Below are 14,348 nucleotides of genomic sequence, written 5' to 3'. Positions count from 1 at the left end.
TCCAGGTAGAGAGCATTTTGTCCCTCCTGGAATGGGACATGTTGGGAGGTATACACTATTTAATATACATCCCCCACCTTCCATCGGGCCCCCCCCCCCCCTGTCTTAAGTGCCCCAGGCACCCCCAAGGCTTAATCCGGCCCTGAATGGGGAACAGAGGTTTCATAATGTTTGGGATAGGTGACTGGACTCACCACATGCAAATTATCTCAGAGCATATATTTTTATTTTTTTGTAACTTAGTACAGCTCACTTAATACCCTGTGTTCTAGAAACTGACGTGCCATTTTTGGACTACATATGAATTTAACCCAATGTCACAAAGATAGTTATGACAACCTGTGAAAAACAACCTGTTGCTAAATGACACATGTATTACAATAAGTTGTATTGATACTGTACTAGTCATGAACACCTCTTGTAACTTTTAAATGAGACTGCACAGACTGATTACTATGTAAATGTTTTTATTTTCTTGTTTGTGTAACTTTATTTGTATTTACACATCATAAGTACACACTTACCAATGGGCTGCTAAACATGAACGTTGATATGATTTACCTTCCCAACTGTGAAGTTGGCCCCAGCATCAAGTATACCACTGGTACACAAATAGGCCCTACACACTGGCCGATTTTTGGAAAGATATGAACGATCTCGTTCATAAATGAACGAGAACTCGTTCATATCTTTCAGTGTGGAGGCTCCAGCGATGAACGATGCGCGTCCCCGCGCTCGTTCATCGCTGGTCTCCCGTCGGCTGTGCATGCAGGCCAATATGGACGATCTCGTCCATATTTGCCTGCACTTCAATGCAGCCGCGTGACGGGGGGAGTGAAGAAACTTCACTCCCCCCGTCACTGCCCCCCCCGCCGCCGGGTCGCTCGTCGGCCGTATCCGCCGTCGGGCAGCTCGGCGGCGGATCGGCTAGTGTATAGGGCCCCAAAGCCAGATGAAGATAATCGGCCATCGGCTGTGCTACATCCCACTGACAGGTGCAATTATTTTGAAGTCAGTTGACACACTTTCATTGTACACAGCTGGGATCCAATCAATTATGTGACCTCTGAAGACAACTCATTGGAAGAGCTATTTATGTTCTCAATAAATGTCTGTTTTTTATTTGTAATTAAGAAAAATTCAGTTATTACTTTAGTATAGATAAGACATTAAGGGCCTTATTCAGGTTTGTTAGCAAACCAAAAAAGCACACTAATAGGCATGGCAAAACCATGTGCACTACAGGTGGGGCAGATGTAACATGTGCAGAGAGAGTTAGATTTGGGTGTGGTATGTGTTCCAACTGAAATCTATATTGCAGTGTAAAAATAAAGCAGCCAGTAGTTACCCTGCACAGAAACAATATAACCCACCCAAATCCATACCTCCCAACATGCCCCTCTCCAGGAGGGACAGATGCTCTGCTCCTGGACTTCCCTCTTAATGTATGATTGCCATCACCTGTGCTGAAACACCTTTCTTATCCATTTACCTGTTCAACACAGGTGCAGACAATTATAAATTAAGGGAAAAGTCCAGAAGCAGAGCATTGTGTCCCTCCTGGAGAGGGTCATGTTGGGAGGTATGCCAAATATAACTCTCTGCACATGTTACATCTGCCCCACCTGCAGTGCACATGGTTTTGCCCAGTTTCTTGCTTTTCTGGTTTACTAAGAAACCTGAATAACCCCCTATGTAACAATAATAACATATGAAAGATACCAAAGGGGTAAACATTTTTAGAGCATTGTATTTTATATGCTGCTTGCATTGAATGTTATTTTATTCCATTTGAGACAACTCTTTAGAACATGTCGATAATTTAAATCAGTCTAATAAAATAAAGGAATACGTAATAACATTTAATCACCTTTAATCATATGTGTATTAAGGCTATAAACATTTTGTTTGGCACAAATTGGAAGCGCAGTATTGTCCACACAGGTGGCTTATGGATTAGCTCTCATTCTCAGTGAGTAACAATAGTCAGCAATACCTCCACCTGATGGAGAAAGAAGACAGTGCAGGATTTCCTTCAGCATGTACTGAGAGGCCGTGATGCTCCTTGCACTGTAAAGTTGGCCTGTACAATATTGGATGGCACTTTTGTAACTTGAAAAGGCTGCTGACCCCCAACATAAAGGCTGAATTCCCCTGGCTCAAGTATCCAGAGATTAGTCCAAACTGCTCTCTGCTTTGGCAAGACTTTCAGAGAAACCTTCACAGAGCCACCAACTGGGATGTTTATGCGGTGAATTCCTACTAACTGCCAGCTGGGAACCGGCACAGAGGCATCAGTCCAGCTCATATAAACCTGTACCACCTGCAGAAAGGACACAGAGGTTACTAAAACTATCTCATGGTGAACAGACAGCTTAGACTAGTTCTATGTCAGACAGAACAATTGTTTCATTGGTCAGTACATTATTATTGTAGCATTAATGCTGTTTTGTTAGGGTTAGGGTTGTGTGACTGGCAGCTGGGATCCTGGCGGTCAGCATACCGACGCCGGGATCCCGGCCATCTGAATGCCGGCAGGGGGACGAGCACAACGAAGCCCAATTGTGGACTCAGTGGCTCGCTGGGCACGCCACAGGTTCTATTCCCACTCTGTTGGTGTTGTGGACACCCACGAGTGGGAATAGTCCTTGGCCCCCTGCCAGCATTCTGGCGGTCGCGATCCCGGCGTCTGTAAGCTGACTGCCAGGATCCCGACCGCCAAGATGATAACTACATCCCATTTTGTTAGGGTATTGTAATAATACATATACAGTGAATTAGATGTTGAAAACAATGTATACTGTATAAGGGTTATTTTTAACATGATTTATCACTTGCTCTAGTAACTTTGTTTCAATGAGCAGAGAAATGTTCTATAATGTATATATACAGTATGATTACAGATGCATACTTATTAATATTCCATTCAGCTCATCTTTCCAGCATGGACTGCTTTATTCTCACCTCGTCTCCCGTTTTGAAGCCGGAATTCTTAACTTTTACAGACACATAAAGGGTATCACATGGATGCAGGATGCCTGGAGTCACCACAAGATCACTGTACTGAAATGTAGTATAGGAGAGTCCATACCCAAAAGGGTACAGCGGTATCTTGCTCCCGTAATAGCGATAAGTCCGTCCTTGCATAGTGTAATTTTCCATGGCAGGCACCTTAGATGGAGAGGATAAACACTTACACATCTACATTTAGTTCACAGGGTTGGGGCCGCGTTACCACAGAATGCCAGCGGGCGAGCGGAATGAAGCCCCTTGCGGGCTTGATGCGCTTGCCACGCTGCGGGCTAGGTGGTGAGCCTCCTAATTTCTATTACCACTCTATGGGTGTCGTGGACACCCACGAGTGGGAACAGTCCCTTCTAGTCGGCATGCCGACTGTCGGATGCAGGGGGTGTTATTCAGAGTACTAGTAAGATGAAAGCTATGGCATTCCACATTCCAGACCTAAAGAAATATTTTGACCATAATCTTTATTTCACCATTTCACAGTACAACATGGGGCCCTAACGGCCAGAAGTCTCACCTGATTCATCCCAGCTGGCCATGTGGATGGTAGCCTGCCTGCCGGATTTGCCCCATCTGCACCTATTAAGACCTTAGCAATTGCAGTGCCTGCAGCCTGAGCAGGGAAAAAGCACTCCAAGATGGCATGTACACCCTTACTTTCTTGGGCCCAAGAAACATCGACGGGTCCGGCATTAAATAGCAGTAGGATAACAGGGCGTCCTTCAGCTGAAAGTTTGTAAGAGAAATTACCAAAATTTCCAAGTTGATAGAACATTTATAGCAGAAAAATTATAGCAATGATTTACTATACAGATCATCTTATCAAGTGGGGCGCCTGAAAGATGGCACCATGTACGAAAGTATACCCAACTTTTGTTTCTCTAGTTATTTAGCAATTATTGTACTAGCTTGGAGCATAAATTACAGTCATGTTAGACCAGTGTATAATGAAAAAGTATTATTGCTTTTAGACTCCTAGGTTCCATCATGCAAGTGTCTTTTTTTTTGTTTACTTTCCAACCCAGTCTACTGCTAATCCTTCCCCACTGGGACTATCACTGTGTTTAATGGCTGTGACTGTTGTGATGCTTGGAGTGCACTAGTGGTCAGAGAGTTGAGTGTGCGCTGAGTTCTCAGCACATGTAAAACAAAGGTATTGTAATGATGCAGCTGTACTGCCAGGATCTACATCATTACTGAGCCGGTAGGGGATATAGTAGGTATACTTGAGAATTTACCAAACATTTGGGAGCTCGTCTCCAGCCACTAGCACCATCTGAAGGTGGCTTTAGCCATAGTAGCCTATGGGCTACTGTACCGCAATTTGGAGAGGGATCCTGCAGGAGTTGATACTTATAAGGATATAAAGCATCATTTTGAGCAAGCAGAAGCCAGCACATTACATTCACGCTGGAGGTCACTGAGATGTGGAGGCTTTTCTTTGAGAGCACGAAATGTTTAAGTTTGCTTGCCAGAAGCTTGGTTTCCCAGGCAGGCAGTTCATACGGATAACAATGGCCAAAGTACTTATTCCGCTACGCTGGTTCTGATATAGTCACTTTATAAATAAAAAAATGTCATAGAAGCTTCATATTATGTCATGAACAAATTATTGCAATAATAATAAATACCAAACATAAACAAAATCAAGATTATAAGTAAAAAATAGCATTAAATATGCCAATACATTTCTATATACACAAGTAATTATAGGTTAAATCTCAATACAATATTAACATCCTGCGTATGAGATTTGGTAATGTCAGTAACTTTGGATGTTGGCATTAGGAATTCCCACAAGAGTCTTCATATTGTTATGAGATAAAAGCATCTTGAGCAGCAAATAATAAAATAGCGGATTCCAAGTGGGTTTCTGGTCATATGCGCCTGGCTGCAATCAGGACCTTACTGACTCATGTAACACTCAGCCAGGCCTGATTCTCAGTTGCACGCAGTTCTGTTCCACTGTAATTGATGTTAGAATTCATGGACATCAATAGAAGCAGCTCCCAAAAGCTAGGCTCCAGCAATAATATAAGCACACTGGCTACCTGGCTCAGGGGATTTATCCAGCCATTATAAAACATTTGGCTAGTACACTGGTAATACTGTACGACACAGGACACACAAAACAGGGAATAACAAAGTTGACAAAATCAATGCAGGCATGAAAATAAGGGTCTCTACCCCTTGTTTACACTCTAGTGCAGGGGTGGCCAACCAGTCAGTGACAAAGAGCCAAAAAACCTTGTCAGGTACGTAAAAGGGCCGACATCAAGCCGATGGCGCGCATGCAAAAATGGAATGTGGCCTTGTGCCTGCTAGACCAAACCCCTGGTATAAAATATATTGAAAAAGCCAGAACAACATAAAATAATTTTTTTAAAGCCAGATCCACTGAAAAAGCCACTTTCATAAAAAATAGATTCACATAATAAACTTCAGCTCCCCGTGTGTCACTCCAGCCATCTGTCACTACTGCCAAGACCCTGCTGTGTCACTCCAGCCAGGTCTCCCATGTGTCAATACTGCCAAAACCCTGCTGTGTCACTCCAGCCAGCTCCCCCATGTGTCACTCCAGCTACCACCCTCCTATGTCACTCCAGCCAGCTCTCCCATGTGTCACTACTGCTACCACCCTCCTATGTCACTCCAGCCATATCTCCCATGTGTCACTACTTCCAGCACCCTCCAACGTCACTCCTGCCAGGACCCTCCTGTGTCTCTCCAGACAGCTCTGCCATGTGTCACTCTAGCCCACCCTCATGTATCACTACAGCCCCCCATCAAATCGTGCCGTTGCAGTAGTCCCTAATGTGTCCTCTGTTTGCTTGTGGGTGTCTCACCTCTAGTATCTGACTCCTTCAGTTTTCAATCCCTGTAGTGCTGCTGCGTGTCTAGATGGAGTGCGGCGGTTTCTGTATCTGTTGTGGTCACATGATTTAGAGTGTTGGGAGCCACATTTGAATAAAGAAAGAGTCACATGCGGCTCAAGAGCCACAGGTTGGCCACCGCTGCTCTAGTGGGAAAAGGGCATAATAGAGCAGAGAGTACAGTCATTCACCTGAGGAAACAGCATCTTGCAGTAGAGTAGCCTGGTGTCCAGGAAGAGACAGATTGAGCCGATCCTTACCCTCTGTCTCTACAGTCACTCCTTGGTAGCAAAGAACACACAAAGAACATAATTATATAAATCATAGTATTAGCTTTACTCTTAATATACACGATCTCATAGCAGCACATAAAGATAAAATAATTATAACCGTATTTTAGAGCCCCTCTCCTCAATTAACAAAAAGTTTCCCAGCTGTCTGGATTGCAGTCACCAAAAGAAGTACAGCAAGAATGGGGAAGTGGGTGGAGTTTCATTGAAAAGTGGACATAGTTTGGTAGATTATGTGTGAAATAGGGGTGTGGCTTGCATGGAGCGAGGGCTGGATTTATTTTGTCCCTATTTTATCCAGTAGATATTGGGAGGTATGCTTCTACCACAGCAACCGTGGGCCATGTCTACTGCAATACCGGCCAACTGATCAAAATCACTGCCACTATCACAATGTAAGTAGTCACTACAGCAAGTACAGTATATGCTGCATACAAATAAATCATCTTAGCGTAATCACCAATTAGTCTAATAATATTAATAGGAAAATAACAGAGTCTGTCCTATTCTAACAAGACAGGTCTGCATGAGTTTAGATAGGAAACTGCCACAAACAGACACTTACATTATTTACTTACCACTTCACTTCAGACTATTGTGTAACTAAACACTGACCTTATGCTGAATTTTATCACGTTAGCATGCCCTGTAGGCAGAACCCTTTGTCCTGGTTACTTATTGTTCTAAAGAACATAAACAAATAAAATTCTTCATATGAGCAGTATGGGGGATGAAGAGTGAAGGTAAGTCACCTTTGTGGATGGATATTGCATATTTTGGCACTGTCGGGATCATACACTCCAGTAATCAAGGTAATACCTCATGGTGTATATAGGGCAAAACTGTTCCAAAGACAGAAGGCACATGACCTATGTACTCGGCTATGTGATAGGGGTTTTCGTAAGAGGCACATTAAGGAGGCAAAAAGTCTTGTCAGGATCTGAATAGCATATGATGGCAAATACACTTCCAATCAGCAGCGGATGCTACCTGATGGTGGTAGGGGGGCTGCTACTACCCGTGCCTGGCTGGAGAGGGGAGTGGAGGAGAGGAGGTCCTGGCACCTGAGCAATGGATCCTGCAGGTGCTGGCACTGGACTGTGCAAGCGCAATCCCCCAGCTTCTATGTACAGCATTGGTTGCAGCCCACCGAAGCATGCTAGGGCAGACGAGGCTACGAGAGATTTCCTACAGGAAATAGCGGATGTGGGTGTTTGCTTAAACAGCCCCTATATTCCCAAGGATAAAGTGCTCCACCAAAAGACCAGAAAGCAGCCCAAATGAGTGAATCAGGATTATAGAAGATAAAACGCTTACATAACAGCTATCATAGGCATTGCTTGACCAAGACTCCCTTGTGCAGCGAAATGCATTGGATGAGTAGCGTGGGGCATATTTCCCTATCGAAGAGCCAGTGCTGGGAATACCTGAGTTCCAGTCTCTGGCCTGGAGATTGTATTGTGACTATTCATACATCTATCTGGTACGGAAATTATCCCCATTTGTTTTTAGTTTTATTATTACAGTGTTGGCTTACTGCACTATGAGCATTTCATTCTCTTATTGCCAAGTCTGAAGCATCATCCTCATTATACCCAAGACAAGTGGATATAGAAACCTTTGTTTTTAATGCTTACATTAATAATTACTATTACTAATTATTATAATAGTTATTCAAGCCATTAGATGAGGTCATTTGTCTGACTTCACAACAATAAAATAATACACAACACATTCGCTTTTTATAATTCTAACTTTACTAAATTATAAGTAGGGTTCCCTGAGGAAGGCTAAAGAAACAGGTTGGATATTTCCCTCCACACACAAGAAATCATCAGAGAGCAAGTCACACTGTTTTCAGGGTTCAGTATGGTATGCCGGCGGTCGGGCTCCCGGCGACCAGCATACCGGCGCCGGGAGTCCGACCGCCGGCTTACTGACAGTGTGGCGAGCACAAATGAGCCCCTTGCGGTGGCGCGCTACGCGCACCACACTATTTATTCTCCCTCCAGGGGGGATGTGGACCCCCACGAGGGAGAATAAGTGTCGGTATGCCGGCTGTCGGGATTCCGGCGCCGGTATACTCTGCGCCGGGATCCCGTCAGTCGGCATACTGAAGACCACCCCTGTTTTCACCCCAAGGGTTCCCATAATCAGAAAGTAAACATGCTGTGAAAATAGAAGCAGACGGCTGGCACAGATGAAGCTGGGGGTTCCTGAACTCTCACCATCCATGAGATAGAAAATACATTTCACAACCTAAGTGAAATATCCATTTTTGGATATGGAAATGTAAAATGGAAGTGAGCAATTCACTATCCACATCACTATCTTCTAGGTCACAGGTTCTCAAACTCGGTCCTCATTACCCCACACAGTACATGTTTTGCAGGTCTCCTCACAGAATTACAAGTGAAATAATTAGCTCCACCTGTGGACCTTTTAAAATGTGTCTGTGAGTAATTAATACACCTGTGCACCTGCTGGGTTACCTGCAAAACATGCACTGTGTGGGGTCCTGAGGACCGAGTTTGAGAACCCCTGTTCTAGGTTATAGATGTATTTCCACATAGTAACATATAGGTCCGGATTCAATTACATGCGGTAATTTACCATGCCAGGAAAAGGGTGGTAGCCTCATACTTTAAAGTCTGAGGCTATTCAATTGCAGCGCCTTTTCCTCCAGCAGTAATTTACCTGCAAATGCATGGTAAACCGTAGAAACTGGAATAAGCTCTTGGAGCTATGCGTTAACACGTTTGTGACTCCCGGATCTGGGCATTTAATGCAGATTTCTGTTCGAGCCTTCCAAAATCTGCAGTAAGTGCAGCCTGCAGGCTGATCACAGCTAACTGAATCCATGCTGTGGGCAGTGAGGGTTAGGGGGAGGGAGAGGATTAGGGTTAGCTGCTTCATGCTCCCCTGTCGGGATTTCAAACAGTTGGGATGCCGATGTCGGTATACTAATCTCTGGCATTCCGACTGCCAGTATCCCCCACCCAACCCGTTTTTATATTACTGTAGCAGACCCAAACATAAACCATATTATCACTCAAGTTGTGTTCTCACAAATGTATTTCTGACCTGCACTTACCAGTCCCAAGGCATACAATGGTAATGTCCACAGACTGGACCAAGGCTCTTATCACTTCAGAAGAGTAGGTATCACACTGTGCATTATTGCATCCTGCAGCAAAACTGACCTGCACTGGCAGCTTTGAAATGCCAGCCCTGTAAGCAGAAAAGGCAGTTCACGACAGATCCTACTCATCTTTTCACATATTGAAAAGTCAATAGAGTCAGAAATTTGCATTACACCATGAAAATTGCCTTTTAATAAAAAAAAGGGAAATTCCCTTCATTTTTCTGCTCTCTAAAACTACCTTTCACAGCCCTGTACTGCCTGAACATGAAAAGGCATCTTGTAACATTTACAAAGATTTTATATGTAAAACACTAAGACTAAGGTCGATATCGGGCAGTACGGATGGTGTAATGCAGGGGTGGCCAACCAGTCAGTGGCAAAGAGACAGAAAAGATCTCTAATCAAGGGTAAGAGACATCATCTTACTCACGCTGAAGGCGCAAGAGCAAAAATGGGGGCGTGGCATAGCTGTCACAAAGCCACACCCCATTTTTATGCGCACACCTTTCGGTTTGACATTTGTAGGAGTATGACCTTGTGTCATAACCCAATTTTTAGTCATGTTGTACAGTGCCACATACATATAAAAACACCAAAAAATGGGTGCCTCCACAGTGCCAAATACATATATGCCCCCACAGTGCCAGATACATATATTCCTCCACAGTGCCAGATACATATATTCCTCCACAATGCCAGATACATATATGCCTCCACAGTGCCAGATATGCCCCCACTGCCAGATACACATCTCCACAGTGCCAGATATGCCCCCAGTGTAAGATACACATGTCCCCCAATGCCAGATACATATGTCAGCACAGTGCCAGATATGCCCCCAGTGCCAGATATGCCCACAGTGCCAGATACACATGTCCCCCCAGGTCCAGATAAGCACCCAGTGCCAAATATGCCCCCAGTGCTACCTATACATCTCCCCAGTGCCAGTTATGCCCCCATAGTGCCAAATATGCCCCCACTGCCAGCTACACGTCTCCCCAGTGGCAGATATGCCCCCACTGCCAGCTACACGTCTCCCCAGTGTCAGATATGCCTCCAGTGCCAGAAACACATGTCCCCCCAGTGCCAGATATGCCCCCAGTGCCAGAAACACATGTCCCCCCAGTGCCAGATATGCCCCTAATGCCAGATATGCCCCCAGTGCCAGAAACACATGTCCCCCCAGTGCCAGATATGCCCCCAGTGCCAGAAACACATGTACCCCCAGTGCCAGATATGCCCCCAGTGCCAGAAACACATGTCCCCCCAGTGCCAGATATGCCCCCAGTGCCAGATATGCCCCTAATGCCAGATATGCCCCCAGTGCCAGAAACACATGTCCCCCCAGTGCCAGATATACCCCCAGTGCCAGAAACACATGTCCCCCCAGTGCCAGATATGCCTCCAGTGCCAGAAACACATGTACCCCCAGTGCCAGATATGCCCCCAGTGCCAGAAACACATGTCCCCCCAGTGCCAGATATGCCCCCAGTGCCAGAAACACATGTCCCCCCAGTGCCAGATATGGCCCCAGTGCCAGATATGCCCCTAATGCCAGATATGCCCCCAGTGCCAGAAACACATGTCCCCCCAGTGCCAGATATGCCCCCAGTGCCAGAAACACGTCCCCCCAGTTACAGATATGCCCCCAGTGCCAGATGCACATCCCCCCAGTGCCAGATATGCCCCCAGTGTAACATACACGTCCCCACACTGCGCCCCCCCAAGTGCTGCTCACCGCCGCACTGCTGCTCTGCTCAGTCTGCTGCTTGTGAGGGGAGGAGAGCGCACCGTGGGCCTCTGCTGCCCCTCAGTCTCCACTCTCCGGCAGTGTTGATTCTCTCTAATTAGGCGCCAATCAGAGTTCGCGGACCAGCAGCTAAGACTCCTGATTGGCTGCCGGTACGCAAGCTCTGATTGGCTCACGGGCCGGCACCAGGCACTGCAGACTAGGGCAGCGGGAGGCGCCGCGGGAGCTTACGAACTGCATGCTGAGATAGAAAGAGCCGCATGCAGCCTGCCTCTGCTGGTAATACCCATAAATGGCTATCGTTGTCCAGGAGCTTGATAAACAGGGCTTTTCTCCTTCTATATTATAAATAGATTCATACAAATGTAATAGATGAGGACCAAAGAATAATGGGGGTCATTCCGACCCGATCGCTCGCTGCAGTTTGTTGCAGTGCAGCGATCGGGTTGGAACTGCGCATGCGCCGCAGTGCGCCGGCGCATGGCAGTCGACGGTGCCCAGCGATCGCCTCTGAGACAGAGGCGGTCGCTGGGCGGGAGGGAGCTGTACGGCGGCGTTAAGCCGCCGTTTAGGGGGAGCGGGCCGGCCAACGCAGGCGTGGCCGGACCGTTGGGGGGGCGGGCCGCTGCGGCCAGCGGGAGCGACGAGTAACTCCCGGCCAGCCGCAGGAGCTGCGCTGGCCGGGAGTTACTCCTTAAATACAAAGGCATCGCCGCTGTGCGATGCTTTTGTATTTGTGCGGGGGGGCCGGCACAGACATGCGGGGCGGGCTAGCCCTGTGCTGGGCGTCCCCCCGCATGTCTGAGTTTACGATCGTAGCTGTGCTAAATTTAGCACAGCTACGATCAACTCGGATGACCCCCAATAGCAGATAAATTGTGAGAAGACTATAAGAACAGGGACAATGGAAGCAGACAAGGAGAACATACAACAGAAGATCATTTTAGCACTCAGGGCCTTATTCAGGTTTGTTAGCAAACCAAAAATTCACACTAATGGCAAAACCAGGGACCTCATTCCGAGTTGTTCGCTCGCTGCTATTTTTAGCATAATTGCTAATAGGCTAAAATCCGTCAGTTCTGCGCATGCGTATGCACAGCAGGGCGCACACGCTATGTATTTTTACACAAAACTATGCTATTTTACTCACGGGCGAACTAAGCTTTTCAATCGCTCTGCTGATCGCTGAGTGATTGACAGGATGTGGGTGTTTCTGGGCGGAAACTGAGCGTTTTCAGGGAGTGTGCTAAAAAACGCAGGCGTGCCAGGTAAAAAAAGCAGGAGTGGCTGGAGAAACGGAGGAGTGGCTGGCAGAACGCAGGGCGTGTTTGTGACGTCAAACCAGGAACTAAACGGACTGAGGTGATCGCAATCTAGGAGTAGATCTGGAGCTACTCAGAAACTGCAAGGAAATACTTAATAGCAGAATTGCTAATCTTTCGTTAGCAATTCTGCTATGCTAAGATACACTCCCAGAGGGCGGAGGCTTTGTGTTTGCATTTCTGCTAAAAGTAGCTAGCGAGCGAACAACTCGGAATGAGGGCCCATGTGCACTGCAGGTGGGGCAGATAAAGGGGTATATTCAGTTGCTGTCGGATCCTCTCCGATGGAGAGGATCCGACAGCACACTGTTCATTATCGGCCAAACCCAACAGGTTTGGTCCGTTCCCGACAATGGCAATCAGACTTGACATTGTTGGAAATGGGGCTAAAACTGGTAGGGTTTGGCCGCGCTTCCGACAATACACGTGGATCAGCGGGTCGCGTGCTTTCCGACAGGTTTCCGTCAAGTCAAATTTCCCAACTTGCCGGAAAAAATGGGGCCACATTGAATAGGTCGGAACCCCTTCCGACCTAAACCTGCCAGAAACTGCCGTCTTTACAAGACAGCAGTTTCTGACAATAATTGAATACACCCCATAACATGTGCAGATAGATGTAGATGTGGGTGGGGTGTGTTCCAACTGAAATCTACATTGCAGTGTAAAAATAAAGCAGCCAGTATTTACCCAGCACAGAAAATAAGATTTTACTCACCGGTAAATCTATTTCTCGTAGTCCGTAGTGGATGCTGGGAACTCCGTAAGGACCATGGGGAATAGCGGCTCCGCAGGAGACTGGGCACAACTAAAGAAAGCTTTAGGACTACCTGGTGTGCCCTGGCTCCTCCCTCTATGACCCTCCTCCAGACCTCAGTTAGGATACTGTGCCCGGAAGAGCTGACACAATAAGGAAAGGATTTGGAATCCCGGGTAAGACTCATACCAGCCACACCAATCACACCGTATAACTCGTGATACTATACCCAGTTAACAGTATGAAATATAACTGAGCCTCTCAACAGATGGCTCAACAATAACCCTTTAGTTTACCAATAACTATATACAAGTATGGCAGACAATCCGCACTTGGGACGGGCGCCCAGCATCCACTACGGACTACGAGAAATAGATTTACCGGTGAGTAAAATCTTATTTTCTCTAACGTCCTAAGTGGATGCTGGGAACTCCGTAAGGACCATGGGGATTATACCAAAGCTCCCAAACGGGCGGGAGAGTGCGGATGACTCTGCAGCACCGAATGAGCGAACTGTAGGTCCTCCTCAGCCAGGGTATCAAACTTGTAGAATTTAGCAAATGTGTTTGACCCCGACCAAGTAGCTGCTCGGCAAAGTTGTAAAGCCGAGACCCCTCGGGCAGCCGCCCAAGAAGAGCCCACCTTCCTCGTGGAATGGGCTTATACCGATTTAGGATGCGGCAGTCCAGCCGCAGAATGTGCAAGTTGAATCGTGCTACAGATCCAGCGAGCAATAGTCTGCTTTGAAGCAGGCGCACCCAACTTGTTGGGTGCATGCAGGATAAATAGCGAGTCAGTCTTTCTGACTCCAACTGTCCTGGAAACATAGATTTTTAGGGCCCGGACTACGTCCAGCAACTTGGAATCCTCCAAGTCACGAGTAGCCGCAGGCACCACAATAGGCTGGTTCAAATGAAAAGCTGAAACCACCTTTGGGAGAAATTGGGGACGAGTCCTCAATTCCGCCCTATCCATATGGAAAATCAGATAAGGGCTTTTACATGATAAAGCCGCCAATTCTGACACACGCCTGGCCGAAGCCAAGGCCAACAGCATGACCACTTTCCACGTGAGATATTTTAAATCCACGGTTTTAAGTGGTTCAAACCAATGTGACTTTAGGAAATTCAACACCACGTTGAGATCCCAAGGTGCCACTGGGGGCACAAAAGGGGGCTGAATATGCAGCA

General features: G+C 46.6%; 1 protein-coding gene across 3 annotated transcripts in view; it reads right to left on the bottom strand.

Annotated features, from left to right (window-relative positions):
- Positions 1-1,856: 1,856 nt before the first annotated feature.
- LOC135035884 (uncharacterized) overlaps positions 1,857-14,348 on the bottom strand; it is a 153,071-nt gene continuing 140,579 nt past the window's right edge. For all 3 annotated transcript variants that reach the window (XM_063954390.1, XM_063954384.1, XM_063954391.1), the window contains 5 exons: positions 9,282-9,418; positions 6,089-6,178; positions 3,542-3,750; positions 2,965-3,171; positions 1,857-2,323 (listed from right to left, as the gene is read on the bottom strand). In XM_063954390.1, the coding sequence (XP_063810460.1) occupies positions 2,036-2,323; positions 2,965-3,171; positions 3,542-3,750; positions 6,089-6,178; positions 9,282-9,418 (931 nt within the window). In that variant the 3' untranslated portion in view covers positions 1,857-2,035. The remainder of the gene's footprint in view (positions 2,324-2,964; positions 3,172-3,541; positions 3,751-6,088; positions 6,179-9,281; positions 9,419-14,348) is intronic.

The sequence above is a fragment of the Pseudophryne corroboree genome, chromosome 2, assembly GCF_028390025.1.
Source record: "Pseudophryne corroboree isolate aPseCor3 chromosome 2, aPseCor3.hap2, whole genome shotgun sequence".
In the NCBI taxonomy this organism is placed as follows: Eukaryota; Metazoa; Chordata; class Amphibia; order Anura; family Myobatrachidae; genus Pseudophryne; species Pseudophryne corroboree.
The sequence above is the reverse complement of the archived record's forward strand: the minus strand, read 5'-3'. Positions and strand labels throughout refer to the sequence as shown.